Source organism: Sitophilus oryzae, unplaced genomic scaffold (genome assembly GCF_002938485.1).
Source record: "Sitophilus oryzae breed Bouriz unplaced genomic scaffold, Soryzae_2.0 scaffold_944_pilon_pilon, whole genome shotgun sequence".
In the NCBI taxonomy this organism is placed as follows: Eukaryota; Metazoa; Arthropoda; class Insecta; order Coleoptera; family Curculionidae; genus Sitophilus; species Sitophilus oryzae.
This window is the reverse complement of record NW_022147577.1, coordinates 574,022-595,350: the sequence shown is the minus strand read 5'-3', so window position 1 is coordinate 595,350 and position 21,329 is coordinate 574,022. Positions and strand designations below refer to the sequence as shown.

At 32.3% G+C, this 21,329-nt stretch overlaps 1 protein-coding gene across 4 annotated transcripts in view; it reads right to left on the bottom strand.

The window, feature by feature from the left end:
- LOC115891041 (polypyrimidine tract-binding protein 2) overlaps positions 1 to 21,329 on the bottom strand; it is a 470,600-nt gene that overhangs the window by 17,219 nt on the left and 432,052 nt on the right. For 3 of the 4 annotated variants that reach the window (XM_030911438.1, XM_030911435.1, XM_030911437.1), the window contains 5 exons: positions 17,013 to 17,201; positions 15,584 to 15,635; positions 15,229 to 15,528; positions 11,840 to 12,057; positions 2,587 to 2,620 (listed from right to left, as the gene is read on the bottom strand). In XM_030911438.1, the coding sequence (XP_030767298.1) occupies positions 2,587 to 2,620; positions 11,840 to 12,057; positions 15,229 to 15,528; positions 15,584 to 15,635; positions 17,013 to 17,201 (793 nt within the window). The remainder of the gene's footprint in view (positions 1 to 2,586; positions 2,621 to 11,839; positions 12,058 to 15,228; positions 15,529 to 15,583; positions 15,636 to 17,012; positions 17,202 to 21,329) is intronic. The other variant, XM_030911436.1, reaches the window with a different exon arrangement.

Sequence of the window (21,329 nt, the reverse complement as noted above, 5' to 3'; positions counted from 1 at the left end):
CAATCAAGGAGCTTTGGAAAAATATATTTGATCGTCTAATGTTTTTCGTGTCATGTTCTGACCGGCTAAAAGATGCCCAAATCGTGGTGGCTCATTAGCATATTTGGTAAAAAATATTTTTTTACGAATAATTTGATACCACACACTTGGTATTTCGAGTAAAATTGTCGTTATGAACCGCATGTTACAATTTTAAATAAAACATATGCGAAAATGTCAAAAGTTGACTTTGATGATATGTCATTCTATTCAGAGTGTAATTTTCAAACGAATAAAATTAAAAAAATCGAGAGTGCCATTTAAAAATCAAAAGTTGTAGTAATTTCCGGTGACACAGGAAGTGACCAAAAAACAATTGAATACGTCAATCAATCCTAATTTATGTCATATACTAACATACCAAGTTTCGTTTTTTATCTGAGAAAATAAAAAAGTTATAGGGGTGAGCCACTTTCGAGACGCACCCGGTATACTTTAATGTTGGATCTTCTGAATTTAATATCATAAAAATATTCAAAAGTGAAACTTAATGAAAAGGATTCTAAATAAAAACGATTATATATAAAACCAAAAACCATTAGATTCCTCTATTAAACCAGCTATGCAGAGGTACTGTTTAGACAACATTATTTAAAAAGTTTATTTTATTTATATTCAAATTTTTTACAAAATATATTTTTTTAGGTTTAAAAAATATTGACTTTTGTTTTGTTTGAATTGTTTTGAAATTGGTTTGTTAGTTGTTGGTTTTTAAATATTCACTATTTCAAGATAAATAACGTTGGCTGTTTTTATTATTTGATTTAATTTAACTTTTCTTGTTAGTTTTTGCTTTGATTGGGTTGGGAAGCAAGACACTTTTTTAAATAATGCTAACACATTATTTACAAGATGTCTTCTTCCTCTCAGATATCAGTCATGTTTAACACTTAAGAAAAATATGGTAAAAAACAGGTTAGGTTAGGTTAGGTTGCTGGGGTTTGGGATCCTGTTTGATCCCTCACTCGGAGGCCTTGGGCCCATTGCGATACCCCTGTATTGTACCAAACCTTCATTTAATTGTTTCTTTGCGTTAAAGCACTTCCAGCTCTTTGCAAACTTCCCGATGTTGCTCCAACATTCTAGAGATTTGTTGGCCATCCATTGTTTTATAATTATTCAGTGTTGATAAATTTAAATAAGTATACAAATTTTCGGCTTTCTAGCCATTCAAAGCAAAAACTAATGACAGAGTACATATGTTACTTAAATCAATTAATAATAAAATCATATATGATAAGGAGTGTAAAAACTTTTTTTGTTGATAGTTTAAAATTATTATTAATATAATTTTAACACTGTATTAATAAAAAAATGTCTATACCTATGTGGCGGATTCATCTCTCCAAAAAAAATCCTTTATGGGTATTTCGCCACTGCACTGCAAGAAAATTTACAAAATAAAATAGTTATTTTTTGTAAACACTTTTGCGTTAAGCCTAAACGGACACTGCTTGTCAGAAGTTATGTTTACAGTTATACAAATTTGCTTAACCAAGAAAAAAATTAACGTTTCGGAAAGTTTATCTCTTTCCGTCGTCGGAAGCAAAACAAAATACAAAGAATAAAGAAAAAAACTATTTAAAATATTTAAATTCAACTATTCGAGAACACTTATGTATGATTATTTTTAAATTTTACGTATGTTATGTTTATGTATGTTATATTCTTTAAAATCAAAGAAGCGATTGCCGTACATTACTGACATCTACAGATGCATGAGCAATACATTTATTTGTATTAGATTGAATTAAAAAAGTCTCTTTTATTTTTCTTTTAGAGGCTATCGCTTATTCTGGGACACAGGGCACAGAATAAATTTTAATAACGCCAAAATTATAATTAAAGAAGCGATAGTCTCTAAAAGAAAAATAAAAGAGGCTTTTTTAATTCAATCTAATAAAAATAAATGTATTGCTCATGCATGTGTAGATGTTAGTAATGTATGGCAATCGCTTCATTGATTTTAAAGAACATAACATAAATAAACATAACATACGTAAAATTTAAAAATAATTATATAGAAAGTTGGGCCTTTTTGGTTTTACCTTATTAAGTAATTGTTATCAGGTAGTAATTGTTAATTTTGAAGTTTAACTTATATAGTGTCATTTTAACAGAACGTCAACGGTTTTCTTGTTGAGGTATCTATTTTAAAAAAGTAAAGTGTTCTCGAATAGTTGAATTTAAATATTTTAAATAGTTTTTTTCTTTATTCTTTGTATTTTTTTTGCTTCCGACGACGGAAAGAGATAAACTTTCCGAAACGTTAAGCATTTTTTTCTTTGTTAGGCAAATTTGGAGAACTGTAAACATAAATTCTGACAAGCAGTGTCCAGTGTGTGTTTAGGTTTAACGCAGAAGTGTTTACAAAAAATAATTATTTTATTTCGTAGATTTTCTTGCAGTGCAGTGACGAAATACCCATAAAGGATTTTTTTTGGAGAGACTGTATTAATATTTTTAATGTTTTGGTAAGAATACTGAAATAACAAAATTCGAAATTTTGTAAAAATGAATACGATATAATTAAGTGTGAAAACATACCAAATAGTGTAAAGAGAGCGTCAGGCGTGACCATCTACGATAGAAAAAGATGACAGGAGGATGTGACGTGGCACAGAGAGGTAGGCGGTTTAATGCCGCCGGAAGGGGCAGCAAATATAAAAAAGAAAAACAGCATATTAGAATTGTCAGTTTTTACTTTGTACCTAATCTATCTAAAAATGGGGTTTCCTTTTACGCTGCTATTCAAAAATCGCCTGTTCTCGAAGTTTTACGTTTATTTTGGGTCGAATTATTTCTAGCAATTATTATCACAAGCTCATCAAAGTGGGTGAGCGTCAAATTCAACTGGTTGAATACAATTTGGAATCGACTTAATCCCAAATCGATTAAAAAGAGATTAAAAAGAGCTATTGCAGTTTTCTCAAATATTCAAAAGAAAAATTCGTTTAAGAATTAATATAATAAAGATATATATTTTTTTCCCATAGCAACTGTTAAAATTGTCTTATATCTATCAAAAATAGTAGATAAAATAGTACTTTAACCCCAAGGATAGATAAATGATTCTTTAACAGCGAGGATAGGTTAGAAACTTTATTTCTTCTCTCACGTCTTTTAATTGCTTCCATTTTTGAAAATTTTTGTATTCCTTTTCATAAGTTATTCGGGATTTAAATGGAAGTAGTTTGGATATGGCGTTTTTCGCCTCAACCTGAATATCTGTTGATAATTTACTTATTTTGTTTTGAGCCATTTCTGGCTCCAATTCAATCAGCAATCGACACGAAAGACTATTAAAAAATATTGACTCAAAACTGACAACTAAAGAGACAGCTTTATTTATTTGTCAAATTACATAGAAACCAACTACTGCATAGAAATTACATAGAAATACTCGTAATAAATTCATTGAAATAATAATTCCTGAATATTTTTTAAAACGTAACTCGCTATGGAAAAAATTGTTTTATACACGACGATAAAATTTCATTATCATCTCCCGAAATTAATTCACTCGCGATTTCATCGCTCGTCGAATCAAACCAAACCAAACTTTTAGGTCGACGATAAAATACCATTTTATCGTCTTGTATAAAAAATAACTTTTAATTTTCTATGTTACCCATTAAACGATTAGTTTATTTCTCTAGAATTTATACCCTACATATTTCATGTTTACAAGTTGGTGTATAACATTTTTGTCAACTTATTTGGTTTTTAATACAATTTTCTTCCATCATTAAAACCGTATTTGTCTGTTTTTTTCTAATGACAAATTTACATTTCTGTGAGTTAGATGCAAAGTGTATAAATCTTGAACGAAATTGTGTCAGGATTTGAATTATAGTGAGATTATTGTGAATTTGAAAAAAAAAACTTCAAAAATAGTTACTTGTGTAGCATTTGATAGTTCAAAGAGTGAAATTATGTATGGAAAAAGTAAGTAATTATACAGGGTGTTTCAAAAAACACGAGCCATCTCTCGTGGGGGGATTCCTATCGTAAAAATAAGATTTATTTTTCATATCAACACATATGCTTTGTTTTGTAGCTGCAAGGGATTCAAAAATTCTTCATTTTTTTGGATTTATTATAATTTTCTCCACAATAGATTGAACATGTTTTTTGAAACACCCTGTATAGGAACAAGTAGAAATTAACTAATTTAGAAATTCGTTTCGTGTTAACTATGTTTATAATCTCGCTATAACTACTTGTCAAGGATAATTAGGACATATCAATTTTTTATTTTTTTAGCGTTTATTTAGAGTATTAATTTATAAATTTTTGATAAAATTTATTTTTATTATGCAATGAATTTATTGACTCAAAGTTAAACAGCAACAGAGCAACTTATTCAGTGTAATGCAATTTATATTTTACTAATTTAAAAAAATCGAATTTTCATTCATTAACTGGAATATATAATCTTAATTTAGCCTTTTATTCAATTATTATTTGAACTTTATTTAAAAATGATTTTACAAGTAGAGCCACACAAAACCGAATACTATTAACTAAAAAATTTAAGACTCGTTATATTTCTAACGCACCATCCCATTTTTTATTTGTTTTATTTAAAAACATTTACATCTGTACTCTTCTGATTGAAAATCTTATTACTATATTCACTTAAGAGTATTAAAATGCGATGCATAATATAAGACTTTGTGTTGCGATTAAATAATTATTTATAAAGTTTTAGATAGTAAACATACTACTTAGTTAACTGCTAAAATCAAGTTCTAATTTTCCCAAAATTAAGTTTTCCATATTAGAATTATAAGAAACGGCGAATGCTATATTACAAAATTATGCTGAAAAATGTGGATTAATAATTGTCTAAATTACTGCCGCCAAAATGTTTATTGTAATAAAATCTTCAATACCTGGCATACAGGGTGTTTCAAAACAAATGCGAAAAACTTCAGGGGGTGATTCCTTGTTCAAAATAAAGGGTAGTTTGCTTTATAAACGTTGGGTCAAAAATCAACCATTAGGGAGATATCAGAAAGATGGCGGAAAAAAATAGTTTTTATTTTTATCTTTGAAAACGAAACGATAGACTAATGAAATTTTATGGAAGTTGTTATGAAAACATATTTTCTGGTAATTTCTCACTTTTAAAATGAGTGGAAGGGGTTGAAATAAACTACCCTTATAATTCTTGTTAACAGAAATTTAAAAATCTTATCAAACACATGCAAAAATTAATTTGGATAGCTTGGTTTATTTAGAAACTTTTATCTCTTGTGTTTCTTTGATAAAACTCGCCGATTTGAAATTAAAAAATAAAAGGTAAAGCATTACATGTCAGGATAAAAAACATTTTTAGATAAAGAATCTAGTGATAATAGCGATAATAATAAGAATCTAGATAATAATGTACTGCAGCAGAGTAATGTCGATAAAATAATATTAGAAACATCCTAAAAAGTGACAGCGGCCTACTAGATTTTTTCCTAAAAAAATTAGAGCAGCCCACTAGATTCTTTATCTAAAAACGTCTTTTGTCCTGACATGTAATGCTTTACATTTTATTTTTTAATTTCAAATCGGTGAGTTTTATCAAAAAAACACGAGAGATAAAAAAGTTTCTAAACAAACCAAGCTATCCAAATTAATTTTACATGTGTTTGATAAGATTTTTCTTTAAATTTCGTTAACAAGAATGATAGGGTAGTTTATTTCAACCCCTTCCACTCATTTTAAAAAGTGAAAAAAATTACTAGAAAGTGTGTTTTCATAACAGAAAAATGCTCCATAAAATTCGATTAGTCTATCTCTTTCGTTTTCAAGATAAAAATAAAAACTTTATTTTTCCGCCATCTTCAATACCGCGATATCTCCCTAATGGTTGAGTTTTGACCCAACGTTTATGAACAAACCTACCCTGAACAACAAGAAATCGCCTGCTGAAGTTTTTCGCATTTGTTTTGAAACACCCTGTATATAATTTCTTCATATATTACAAAACAAAATTATTGAAAACTACAAAATATTCTGAATTGGCAGAAAAAAACGAAGAATTACCAGTTGAACCTCTAAATTTGTGTGACACCTATATATTACTATAGATGAACTTGTTTAAAATACTGACCAATTAAAGCAATATCTCTCTAAGAAAATAAACGTAAAATTCAAGTAAATATCTAACTATAAACTAGTCAAAATTTTGAAAATCTAATCTAACTAACTATGTATCTCTATTGTTAAAGTGTAAAGATATGATTTGATAATTTAAGAATGATAAATGTTCTATTTACATTTCCTCTTGACTATTATTAACCATCCAGTTCACGCTACTGTTATTAGTTTAGTCAAGATACGTAAACAGTTTAATGGGGTAGGTTTCGTGATTCAAATATGTCTAGTGTCACATTTCAAAATATTGATTTTCAAGTTAGATAGTTAAGATTACTTAAATACATTAAGCAAGTTTTTACATTGCTTCTATAGTTCAAAATTGTCAATATAATATAATCTTAAATCAAATTTGTTCAATGAAGTTGAAAAAGAGTTTGTATATGTTGAGGCAGATGCCGAATTCGGCCAATGTCCGAAATAATTAGACATATGGCGATTTGTCCATACTAAACTTGCCAGATGCGTGCAACTTCGTGGTTATAAATAGTCTTTATATAACTTCTTTGCGGAGGGGGTTAATCTTTTTTTGGTATAATATAACAATAAAAGATTAACACCCTCCGCATAGAAGTTGAAACCAATGCAATGAAAACTCTTCCGCGTAACTTTGCGGATATAGGTAGGTATATTTAATTATAATCGCCATATATGTCTAATTATTTCGGACATAGGCCGAATTCGGCATCTGCCTCCAACATATACATACTATTCAGTAATATTAAAAAAAGAAATTGATAATAACAACGGTTCTATTTAATTTTAGGTACAATTTTTTGAAATTGACAGTCCATGTGTTCAAATTTGGCTTGATATTGAAATTATGGCTAATTATGGATATTGAATTTGGCTTGATATAAAGATCATTGAAATTTGGATTGAATAGAGCAACAAGAAGATTCAAGTTTTAACTTTAAATTTTTTCCAAAAAAAATGTAGTACCAAATATTTAAGAAAAACATCTATGTTGGTGATACAAAATGTAATGTAACTTATACTTCAGAAACTTAATTTGCCATTTATTTTCTTTTATTACAGCTAGCTGTGATATCAACTAAGGTACGTCTTCATACTGGGCGCGTCTAAAAAGTGGCTCACCCCTATAACTTTTTAATTTTTTCATATAAAAAACGAGATTTGGTATGTTGGGTTAGGTTGTATGTATTGTTTTTGGTCACTTCCTGTGTTACCGAAAATGACTACAACTTTAGATTTTTAAATGGCATCCTCGGTATATTTATACTTTATTCGATAGAAAATTACATTCTGAATAGAATTACATATCATATTCAAGTTTTGATATTTTCGCTTTAAAAAAAACCAAACACTAATTTTTAATTAAGGAGCTTTGGAAAAATAGATTTGATCGTCTAATGTTTAGACGACATTACGACCATTAGCATATTTGGAAAAATATATTTTTACGAATAATTTGATACCACACGCTTGGTATTTCGAGTCAAATTGTTGTTATGAACCGCATGTTACAATTTCAAATAAAACATGTCGAAAATGTCAAAAGTTGACTTATGATATGTCATTCTATTCAGAGTGTCATTTTCAAACGAATAAAATAAAAAAATCGAGAGTGCCATTTAAAAATCAAAAAGTTGTAGTAATTTCGGTGACACAGGAAGTGACCAAAAACAATTGAATGTCAATCAATCCTAATTTATGTCATATACTAACATACCAAGTTTCGTTTTTTATCTGAGAAAATAAAAAAGTTATAGGGGGTGAGCCACTTTCGAGACGCACCCGGTATACTTTAATGTTGGATCTTCTGAATTTAATATCATAAAAATATTATTTTTTCTATTAGTACGAGAGCTAGCAACGTCGGAAAAACAAGTATTTTAAGACGTCTGGCTCTTTGATATATCTTTTACTATGCTCTCTAGAACAGCATGCGCCCGTCTGGCCGATTTGTGTTGCAGCCTCTACTGCGATACTGAAAGACGGCCCGTCTGGCTGACGGTAAGCGTTGCGTTCCTACTGCGCAGTGACACTGAGATCCTATACTTTGTTAGTCACTTTTTTATCCTAGTCAGGGCAAAGAAGTTTTTTTCTTATTTTCAAGTCTCGATAGAAAAGTATTAAATAACGGGCTGATGATTAAAAAAACAAATATTTAATACTTTACTATTAGAATATAAACTGAAAATAAAATTAGAAAGTCGTTGCCCTGACCCGGTTCAACTTCTGAATCATCGGTTCGCGGTGGGAAACTCCCCACGCACTGCGCTAAGGAGACATGCTCGATTTATATTCATACTAGAATTTATAAGACTAAATTAATAAAAAATACAGGATCTTCTTCCGATGCGCAGTAGTGAACGCAATGGGTATCGGCAGCCAGACGGGGCGCATGCAGTTCCAGAGAGCATAGTAAAAGATATATCAAAGAGCCAGACGTCTTAAAATACTTTCTCAAAAACGTTGCTAGCTATTAGACTATATGCACATTATATTTTTAACTATTTGACTTAGACAGTTGGAATTCATTAACGAGTAACTTGAAAATGTACGAGAATATTATTTTATATAATACAGTGATACTAATACAGGAAAAATATGTAAATGCAAGATCCTACCCCATCGAAGAACGGTTAAAGAAAAAGTTATTTATGCATATAATGATAGAGTTAACCAAAATAACTTAAAGCTTATAGCCACAAAGGATGGACTGTATATACATTCATTCGATTCAAAATCGGTTTACTGAAAAATATACACCCAAAAGAGAGGATGTACGGATTCTGTTTTAAGAAATAAGTTTTAGCAGTTATAATTATTAAAAAAACATGAAATTGATTGGTAGTTTATGTCGCCTCCTTCCTCTCTTTAGGTTCCAGGAAGATTTTAGACTTTGGATGAATTGATCTCTGGAAAAAATAACTAGTCATGTGTGTATATCGTCTTCTATAAAAATACCAACTTCTAAATAAAACACAAAACTTCGGTTTGGTTTTCAAAAAGTACTAGAATTACATGTCTAAATGGCTACGTTACCCCATAACTATTATAACAGAGGCCCTGTTTAAGACAGTGGTGATAATAGCGCCTTTAATATATTCTTCTTTTGAGTTTTGGTAGGTTTTAGTCTAAATACCGATTTTTTTTATTTATGTAGACATTTTCAAAAAATAATTAAGTTAAATTTTTAAAACTCCACAGGCAGATTTTCTGACTAGAATAAAATTGTGTTTTTGAGAAAACAATTATTTCATCACGTAAAAAGCGTCATACAGGGTGGGCCACTGAAAACTTACAATGGCTATAATTTTTAAACCAAAAAAGATATCAAAAAAATAAAAAATACCGTTTCTATAATATCGAGGGGGAATACATATGACGTATTTTTGAACCACCCCGACCTGGCTTCCCTAAGGCAGAAACACTATCACTTGAAAATCTTAAATGACAACACCTACTTTATGGCGCCCATTTTCAGCCCATGAAATGCTAAACGATGATCATAAAGCTTTTAGGGTGGGGGTGAAAAACTAGCCCTCACACGAAAAATTAGGTAGACTATTGAGATAAGTGATTTTCTCAGCAGAAAGTTACAATTGGGACCCAGCTAAATGAGTTTTTTTTCAAACTATTTCGACCTGCCCCTAGGTGCCATTTCCTCACTTCTAACCTCAAGATAAAGGATACCCCACTTGTGACACCTCTTTGAAAGCGTATAAAAAATGCTGAACGACTGTCATCATAAAAAGAACGAAAAAAATAGAGCCTAAAAATAAAACAAAAATGTCAAAACGTGTCAAAATCAATAGAATGAATTATTTTTGTATCCATGAACCATTGCGAGAAAAAAAGCTGGTACAAAGAGAAATTTATTATAACTCTTAATGAAGACGTCATACACTGTCAGCAAAGATGGAGCTCCTTTGCATTATTCTATTGTCACAAGTGGTGGTTGGATAAATATTATCCAAGGCAATGGATTGGCAGAAGGGGTCTAATCGAGTGGCCGCCAGGTCACCTGATCTTACTCCTTTAGGACTTTTCCTTGTGGGGTTACACTCAACCATAGTCTACAAAGACAAAACTAGGTTCGTTGTAAGAATTGGTGGCAGAGGAGAACTGAAGCATGTCAAAATATTCCGAGGGGAGACTTTCCAAAAGTGAGAAAGAATTTGAAAATCGTTGTATTTTTGTATGGAACAAACGGCTGTCATTTTGAGCAATTATTAAAATAAATTATCATTTTAAATTTCTTTTTCAAAGTCTGTATGACCATCTTTTAGCAATTTCAAATTAGCTTTCCAAAGAAGTGTCACAAGTGGGGGTATCGCTATCTCTGAGATTAGAAGTCAGGGGTGCTACCTAGGTGGGCTGGCGTGGCTTGAAAATACTTCATTTGCGTCATTTAGCTGGTCCCCAATTTGCTAACTTATGCTGAAAAAATCACCTTTTTCATTAATGTCCACCTAATTGTTCGTGGTAGTTTTTCAATTTCACCCTAAAACTTTTATGATCATTTAGCATTTTTCATGAGCTTTCCAAAAGACATTAAAGTGGGGCGTTGCCATTAAGATTTTCAAATGAGTAGGGGTACCTCCTTAAAAACAACAAAAATATATTTTTTAGCCTTAATTTAAAAAAAAAAACACTATTAAAATACAAGAAATGACAACTTATAGGTACTAGGAATTTACTATAGTTGGTCTGTACTTACTTTCCTATAAATATCGTAAATTTAACCTAACCATACAGGGTCTACAAAATTTTATGCGAAACTTTCTAAAATATAAAATAGTTTTTCTTCGTTTTTTTTAATTGAAACATCTTATATATTTTTTGTTAGATGGAGAATTAAAAAATGAACATTTTTTGTACTTAATTATTTCAAAATTTGTAACGGATTTGCGGATATTCGTAATACTCGTATGCGGATTTTTCAACAGCATTTTTTTTTATAAAAGCTACTTAATAATTTTTGTCTGGTATTTTACCGTTGAAAGAGCCATGCCATATATGTAATAAATATGCGAATATTTGCAAAACCGTGAAACATTTTAAAATACTTTAAATATAAAAGAAAATCATTTTTTAATTCTTCATATAACAAAGAAATAATATATACAGTGTTCCATTTAAAAAATCGGTTTAAGATTACGGTATTTACGTAAAATAATTTAAGAAAAGTAAGTACAGACCAACTATAGTAATAATATTATTTCAGAACATTTCTTATATTTTTTAAAGAGACTGCAATAATATTTTTTTCCATAGCAACTGTTAAAATTCCCTTACATCTATCAAAAATAGTAGACAAAATAGTACTTTAACCGCAAGGGTAGATTAAATGATACTTTAACAGCGAGTATAGGTTAAAAACTTTATCTCTTCTCGCACGTTTTTTAATTGCTTCGATTTTTGAAAATTTTTGTATTCCTTTTCATAAGTTATTCGGGATTTAAATGGAAGTAGTTTGGATATGGCGTTTGTCGCCTCAGCCTGAATATCTGTTGGTAATTTACTTATTTCGTTTTGAGCCATTTCTGGCTTCAATTCAATCAGCAATCGACACGTTGCAAAGATTACTTCTATTTTTATGATCGACGCAATCGTCACCACTGTTGTCAACAGCCAACGCAACTAGAACTACTTTTACACCGCTAATCGTGCTGACCTCTTCGTTCAAGTTGCTGACCAGCAGGACCGTAGCGAGGGATAGGCCGGGTGCGGCTAGTCCGCGCAGTCCTGGGGCGGTTTGACTGAGGGCGGCAAAGCCACTCAATCCGGGAATGGCGCCGGCCACGCCGCCCGCGTACGGGGCGGCTAGAGGTGAGCCCAGTCCGTGCATGAAGGGCCCGTTTAGGACGCCTGGAGCGCCGGCTAGTATAGAATCTGAAAAATAAATTAAAGGTATATATGTTACTGTAAATGTCCGAAATGCGGTAAAACCTAGGATAAGCGCGCTAAACATAGGATTTACCAAAAGCATGTGTGTCCCAAACCCGAAAAACCAACTAACCAATAAATTAACACCCTCCAAAAAACAACGCTAACCAACTCGCCAAATAACTAAACTAATCCAACCAAAAAGAGTGAAACCAATGCAATCAAATCACAATATAAGCAAAAAAAAATCGAATAAAATTAATTTTTGGGGTTTGGGAAATATTCCTTGGTTTAGCGCGTTTATCCTAGGTTTTAGCGCATTTCGGACATATACAATTCTAGGATGATTCTAAAAATTCCATATGGACTATATCGGGTAGATTGATTTTTGACCAGAGAAATCTTCAATCTGGGTAATTCTATTATACTATATATTTTTTTTAATTCTATAATAAAATTTCTTTTGTTTTCGTAAATACGTATTATTATCAAATTTTACAGTAAGGAATAGTTATATTCCGTTTTTTTTTTCAGGTAAGATTTCGACAGACGATGACAGAAGAAAAGCAGATGACGTCCCATACTAGTGATGTAAAAATTCTAAGTAATCGTTACAAAGTAACAGTTACTTTACGAGGACTCGAAGTAACGCTTACTATTTGAATTTAGGACTCGTTACTCGTTACTAAGCTAATTCGTTACTTTTGCGCCGGCAGTAATCGTAATCCCCGGAAATGCACGAACCGAGGACTCGAAACTCGATACTGAAATATTCCTTACTTCGACGTAGGTCTAGTTGTTATCAATATGTTTATGTTTAAAAGCAGTTGACTTGACGCCGGCCGGTGTTTTGGATGGCAAATGTGTGATATTTTTATTACAATTGTTATGATTGGCTCATGCCGACCCGGAGGCGGTCTGTCCCTTTGCCGTTTGTTGTCGCTTTTTATTTATAGAATATAATTATTTATTTAGATTAACATGTCTTAGATATTTATTAAAATGGATTCACGTTACTTACAAAAATGTTAACATCTGAAAAAGCAGAGCAAATATTTTTTCTTCTTCAAAAGCAGAATACTGTTTACTTACTGCAAGAAAATCTACAAAATAAAAATAGTAATTTTAGTAAACATTGTTGCGTTAATCCAAATGATTTTTTTGAAAGAGATGAATCCGCCACAGAGGAATATACATTTTTAATATTTTACATTTTAACAAAAATATACAGGGTGTTTCAAAACAAATGCACGAAAAACTTGGGGGGTAACCCTTGTTCAAAATAAAGGAGTAGTTTGCTTCACAAACGTTGGGTCAAAAAGTCAACCATTAGGGAGATATTGCGGGTACAAAGATGGCGGAAAATAATGTTTTTAATTTTTATCTTGAAAACGAAAAGAGATAGACTAATAAAATTTCATGGAAGCATTACTGTTATGAAAACACACTGTTCAGGTAATTTCACTTTTTTAAAATGAGTGGAAGGGGTTGAAATAAACCACCTCATCATTCTTGTTAACGAAATTTAAAAGAAAAATCTTATCAAACACATGCAAAAAAATTAATTTGGATAGTTTAGTTTGTTTGATACGAAACTTTTTATCTCGTATTTTTTTGATAAACTCACCGATTTGAAATTAAAAATAAAATGTAAAGCATTACATGTCAGGACAAAAACATTTCCTGATAAAGAATCTAGTGGGCTGCTGTAATTTTTGTAGGAAAAAATCTTTAGTCGGCCGCTGTTACTTTTTAGATGATGTTCCTAATATTATTTTATTTGACATTACTCTACTGCAATACGTTATTATCTAGATGATTATTATTATCGTAATTATCACTAGATTCTTAATCTAAAATGTTTTTTGTCCTGACATGTAATAACTTTACATTTTTTATTTTAATTTCCAATCGGTGAGTTTTATCAAAAAACACAAGAGGTAAAAAGTTTCTAACCAAACTAAACTATCCAAATTAAAGCATTTGCATGTGTTTGATAAGATTTTTCTTTAAAATTTCGTTAACAAGAATGATAGGGGTAGTTTATTTCAACCCTTCCACTCATTTTAAAAGTAAAAAAATTACCTTGAAAGTGTGTTTTCATAACAGTAATGCTTCCATAAAATTTCATTAGTCTATCTCTTTTCGTTTTCAAGATAAAAAATAAAAACATTATTTTTCCGCCATCTTTGTACCGCGATATCTCCCTAATGGTTGACTTTTGACCCAACGTTTATAAAGCAAACTACCATTTATTTTTTTACTATCCGCATTTGTTTTGAAACACCCTGTATACATTTTTTTAATTTTTACTCTTTAATGTTTGCCTATTTATTAATGTAATACAGAGAGAGAGAGAAAATATAAAAATACTTTATATTTATAATACATATTTTCGTTGTTTGATTTGTTTTCTTTTATTTTTAATTTTATTAATAGTACATAGTTTTTATTTAACATATCATTATAAAATATACATATTATTAAAAAAACGTATTATTCAGTACTTTGGAATACTGCAGTATTGAAATTATCCTATTAAGCCCTTACACTAGAAGAAAGTAGAAACCCCTTATAGGTTAAACAGAGCATGCAACGAAGATCGCTGGGCACAATAAGTAACGAAGTTCCACCGTCAAGCCCAAGTCTTCCAACCTGTACACAAAACAACGATTATAAAGTAACGATACTATGTACCAAAGTAACGAGTAACTAAAGTAGCGAGTCCAAAGTAAAGAGTCCTATTACCAAAAGTAACTAGTAGTCCGTAAAAGTAACTAAAGTTTACATCACTATCCCATACCAATCTATTTATTTTACTAAAAAAAGTTTCTAATATTTATTAAGTTAACTATGGATGGGTTTTTTACATATTTATTATCGATTAATACAATTTTTGGTAATGTGTTTCGTCATTTTTTTTAATTACTTATACCCGCATTCAAAATTTCAGCTAGATCGGAAAAAACGTTTATAATAATATAGTGTCTAATGTTGTATAGACAATGAATGGTACGGAACCCTTCGTCCGAGAGTCCGACTCGCACTTGACCAATTTTTTAATTTATCTTTCTGAACGTTTCTGTGAGATGTATCACTGACCGGAACGATGTGTAAGTTAATTTAAATAAAGAAAACGATTGAAACATTATTTTAATATCTAACAAATAAGTTTACCCGCTAAGCGTTCTCTGGTCAATCGGGGCTGCGCCGCCAACAGCAAGATGTCCGCCCCCAGGCCGCCCGCCAGACCGCCGGTCAGCGCCAACTGACCGTCCGAGGCGTCACCTGTCGGCAGGCTGGGGTTGGTGTAGTCGCGCGACTTGTCGTTGTTGTACTTGACGTTGAGCGAGGACATCTTCGAGTAGTCGATGCGCAGCGTGCAGCAGCTGTTGTACACGTTCTGGCCGTCCAGCGCCTGTTTGGCCGCTTGCGCCGATTGCGTGTCGGGGTACTGGATTAGGGCTTGGAACGAATCTGGAAATATCCACAGGATTAGTGTTGTGCGACAAGAGAAATGTGATTGACTTACTGTTCTTTGTGAATGTGACGATTTTGAGAACTTTTCCAAACCGCTGGAATATCTGAAATTAAAAAGAAAATGTAAATTAAAAAAAATATCACAAAACAATATTGTCAAGGTGTATGTGGCGCCATCTGTCGGAGAAGCGAGGAACTAAATCGCAACGTGTCAAGAAACCTGGCGAATTCACCACAGAAAGTAAAAGAAATATTACAGGATTACTTTGGCAGCTTTTTTCCGTGATGTATGCATTAAATTGAAACACTAATAAAACAATGAAACACAACAAATCAAACAACGAAAGAACAATGTGCACATTTCGATTACAAAGTAACAATAAAGTAGTAATGGCAATATTTGATAAGTTTTTTATTCTTATTGTCACCACAATAAATAAATAAATAAGAAAGAATAAATGCCTTTCATTTGTTTACCCGTTGCAACGCATATGAACGACAAGTACTTTCGATAAATTTATACTCATATCAAAGCATGTTAAATTGTCTTTGAAACAACTCATATTTTTTTCTTGGTCTGATAAATAGATCCTAAAAGACACAGTTAAAGTCAAAAGTTCACAGTGGGCCGATTTCTATGCACGCAAGTTTATAATACATTAATTACGTATTATTATAAGTAATTATAAATGTAATAATAATGTAAATAATCTCTCCAAAAAATCCTATATGGGTATTTAGCCACTGCAAGAAAATCTGCAAAATAAAATAGTTATTTTTTGTAAAGACTTCTGGCGTTAATCCCAAACGGAAACTACTTGTCAGAAGTTAGGTTTGCAGAAATACAAATTTGCCTAACGAACAAAAAAATGCTTAACGTTTCGGAAAGTTTATCACTTTCCGTCGTCGGTATCAAAAAAAAAATACAAAGAATAAAGAAAAAAACTATTTAAAATATTTAAATTCAACTATTCGAGAACACTTTACTTTTTTAAAACAGATACGTCTACAAGAAACCGTTGACGTTCTGTTAAAATGACATTACATCAAGTTAAACTTCAAAATTAACAATTACTACCTGATTTTTGTGTAGACGTATCTGTTTAAAGTGTTCTCGAATAATTGGATTTAAATATTTTAAATAGTTTTTTTCTTTATTCTTTGTATTTTTTTTTGCTTCCGACGAGGGAAAGAGATAAACTTTCCGAAACGTTAAGCATTTTTTTGTTCGTTAGGCAAATTTTTATTACTGTAAACGTAACTTTTGACAAATAGTTTCTGTTTGGGATTAACGCAGAAGTGTTTACAAAATAACTATTTTATTTTGTAGATTTTCTTGCAGTGGCGAAATACCCATATAGGATTTTTTGGAGAGATGAATCCGCCACATAGGTATAGACATTTTTTATTAATGTAAATAATAAATAAAACAGAAAAATATTTGAAAGAGTTTTGTAAAAAATTATTTTCCGATAACTTACCAAATGTAAAATGTCCAAATTAATAGGGTAGATCATATGTTCGACGATCACCCTGAGCACCGTATTGGGGCCACCCTGTATATCCTGACCGTTTGTCACTGGCGTAGTGGGGGTTGCAGCGGGAGTAACGGAGTTCTGTGTGAGAGCCAGTGCCTGAGCCGCCTGCAGCGCAGCTTGCGCAGAAGCATTCTGAAAATAAACAATCAAATAAGTATACAGAAAAAAGCATATATGGGATAGTTGATAGTTGTGTATCTTATTAATAAATAGTGTATGATTACAGCTGAGGATTGAAACTTCTGGTTCTACAACAGCGAAATAAACTACTAATTCACCACAATACACCTTTAGAGCCTCTTGAGTTTTTAATCATCTACTGATGATGCTAACATGGTTAGCGAAACATGCGTCCAGTGCAAAAATAGTGTTTTGGTGTATTGTGGTTAATTAGTGTTTTATTTTACTAAATGTATATGATATTCTTATTGAATTAAAAGAAGAAATGAAGGAGCATACTAATAAAATTGGTAAGACCGCGAAAGGATTTCAACATGGCTGATTTGAATTCCGGATATCAGTGGTGTTCAATGCTTTCCAATATGTTAAAATACATATAAAATACGATACTCACAATAATTTGTTGTTTTTCTTTAACGTTGAGTCAGTAAAATAAATATTAATATTAATTAAAATATACATTCCTAATAAAAATTAAAAATAAATAAGTTAATATAATTACTTAGTAACAAAAATACGGATAGGTACGCTACTGGAACAAAGAAGTAAAATTCGTAAAGTTATTAAATTCATATATATTATATCAAAAAAAATATTAAATTTTGGAAAAAAGCCAAGCCAAGCAAGACGTTTCAAAAATTTACACATTAAACAGACATTTTCAGTCCGCAGTATTTAGTAGAAAAAAACTCATAGAATGTAGAAGAACGTTCTCTTTACAAGAAAATAAGCCTCCAAATTCTATGTTCCATAAAACGAGCCAGTTATTCTTGAACGGATCGTATCGGATTACATATTTCATTAGAACGGCTCCGGCAGCTGCAGTTTAACTAATAATAATACGATTCGAAGAAAACCGACGCGCGACGGCACGGGCTATTATTTCGAGGAAAGTTTCGACAACTCGTGTCGCGTTACCCGCACCATTATTAGGCGGGCGGTCGCCTAAACGGGCCTCTTCCAACTAATAACAATAACGACGAAAGCTCCGTTAAAGTCTTTTCGTGGCGCCCTGGGCAGATATTCGACTTTCATCTTTCGGTACGCGATTCTTAAAAAGGCGTTTTTTATCGGAACGACGGACGACTGAACGAAACAAGTTCGCTAATTGGACAGACTGACTGTTAGAGACGGCGAACAATGTAATTTTACGACAACGGCCGTGTTTGGGAAGAGGAACTCTATACTCATTTGTTTGAAAGTTGAAAGCAAATATGGTTTAATAATGGAAGGTTGATTTTGGACTTTCGCTACCTTTATTATTCATCTGAGGCATTATTTTTCATTTTACTTACAGTAAAAATGTTTAACTGATCATGTTAGTCTTTTTCAGTAGCGACATATCCAGTTTTTTAAATGTTGCGGGGGCGCTGAGGTACAGCTCCCGTTTACAACAATATAGTTTGTCCAACGGGACAGACAAAACTGTTCCTGGCAGTGACAGTTGTGTATGTCTCTGTCGGTGATTTAATTGTTAAATATTTCTGCAAGACCTTTCAAAAATTTGCACATTAAACAGGCATTTTGAGTCCTCAGTATTTCGTAGAAAAACTCATAGAATGTAAAAGAACGTTCTCTTTACAAGAAAATAAGACTCCAAATTCTATGTTTCATGAAACAAATCAGCTATTCCTGGGCGGATCATATCGGATTACATATTTCATTAGAACGGCTCCGGCAGCTGCAGTTTAACTAATAATAATACGATTCGAAGTAAACCGACGGCATGGGCTATTATTCCGAGGAAAGTTTAGAACTCGTGTCGTGTTGGAAGATTATTATCCGGGCGGTCGAATGGAAATCGGGCCTCTTCCAACTAATAACACTAACGACGAAGTTCCGTTGAAGTCTTTTCGTGGCGCCCCGGGCAGTTATTCGATTTCTTCTTTCGGTAAGCGACTCTTAAAAAGGCGTTTTTTATCGGAACGACGTACGACTGAACGAAACAAGTTCGCTAGATGGACAGACTATTATGATTCAAGAGACGGTGAACAATGTAATTTTACGACAACGGCGTGTTTGGGAAGAGTAACTCTATATTCGTTTGTATAAAAGTTGAAAACCGAAAGATGGTTTAATAATAGAGGTTGATTTTGAACTCGTTACCTTTATTTTTCATTTTATTAAGTAAAAATGTTTAAACGATCCTCTTATTTTTCTTCATTAGCGACATATCCAGTTTTAAATGTTGACGGGGCGCCGATAAACAGCTCATAACGGCCAACTGAAGTTTATAGTTTGAGGCATACGAGGACAGATATAGGCTGTTCAAGGCCGTGACATTTGTTATGTCTCTGTCGGTGATTTAGATAAATATTTCTGCAATACCTTGCAGATTTTTTGAGCAATTAAACACTACTATTTGAGTAACAAATTTAGTATTGAAAAAAACTCATAGAATGTAGAAGAACATTCTCTCTTATAAGAAAATAAGCCTCGAAACGATATGTTTCCTAAAACAAGCCAGTTATTCCTGGACGATCGGATTACAGATTTTATTAGAAGATCCGGCAGCTGAAGTTTGGCAAATATTTGTTCGAAGTAAACCGACACATGGCCTATTAGCTATCATGAAAAAAGTTTAGATTTCGTATTTTCGTTCTTTCGCACTGATTTTTAGGCGGGCGGCCGCCTAAGACGGGTCTCTTCCAACTAATAACAATAACGACGAAACCACCGTTCGGCGAGCATGGTTTCTGTGATCTACAGGAAATTAATGACCTGTCTAACGTTCGGTCTGCGAGTTTAAAAATTTTGGTTTTTTATCGAAACGACGGACGATGGAATGTAAACAAGTTCGATTAATTGGACAGACTTGACTTTAGAAACGGTAAACAATGTAATTTTACGACAACGGCGTGTTTGGGAGGACGCAGGTATATGTATTTTTTGTATAAAAGTTGAAATCAAAAGATGGTTTAATAATGGAAGGTTGATTTTGCACTTTCTTACCTTTATTTTTTATTTTACTTTAAGTAAAAATTGTTATTTTTCTTCGAATCTTCGACATATCAGCTGTTTTTAAATGTTGCGCTGCGCCAGGTACAGCTCACGTTTACCAAACCTATACAAGTTTGTCCAACGGGTGTAATACAACTGCATCTGGCAGTGACAGTTGTGTATGTCGCTGTCGGTGATTTAATTGTTAAATATTTGGTGCAAGACCTTTCAAAAATTTGCCACAGAAACAAACATTTTGAGTCCTCTAGTATTTAGTAGAAAAAACTCATAGAATATAGAAGAACGTTCTCTTTACAAGAAAATGTCTCGAAATTCATATGTTCTAAAACAAGCAAGTTCAGCCTGGAGATCATATCGGATTACATATTTCATTAGAACGGCTCCGGCAGCTGCAGTCCAACTGACAATAAACGATTCGAAGTAAACCGACGGCATGGCTTATTATTACCGAGGAAAGTTTAGGCCTCGTGTCGCGTTACGTCCGGCACCATTATTAGGCGGGCGGTCGCCTATTCGATTCTCTTCCAACTAATAACAATAACGACGAAAGCTCCGTTAAAGTCTTTTCGTGGCGCCCCAGGCAGTTATTCGACTTTCTTCTTTCGGTATGCGACTCTTAAAAAGGAGTTTTTTATCGGAACGACGGACGACTGAACGAAACAAGTTCGCTAATTGGACAGACTGACTGTTAGAGACGGTGAACAATGTAATTTTACGACAACGGCGTGTTTGGGAAGAGTAACTCTATATTCGTTTGTATAAAAGTTGAAAGCAAAGATGGTTTAATAATAGAAGGTTGATTTTGCACTTTCGTTACCTTTATTTTTCATTTTACTTTAAGTTGCATTGTTAATATTGACAGTTTTGATATTTTGCGCCTCTGCATCTTGGAGGAAAGACTATTTTTAATGAACCGTCATTTCCATTTAAGTTTCCCAGCCATGGTTTACAACTATAGAGTTTGTCCAACGGGACAGACACAACTGTTCCTGACAGTGACAGTTGTGTCTGTCTCTGTAGGTGATTTAATTGTTAATTTCTGCAAGACCTTTTAAAAATTTGAACATTAAACAGACATTTTTAGTCCTCAGTATTTAGTAGAAAAAACATAGAATGTGG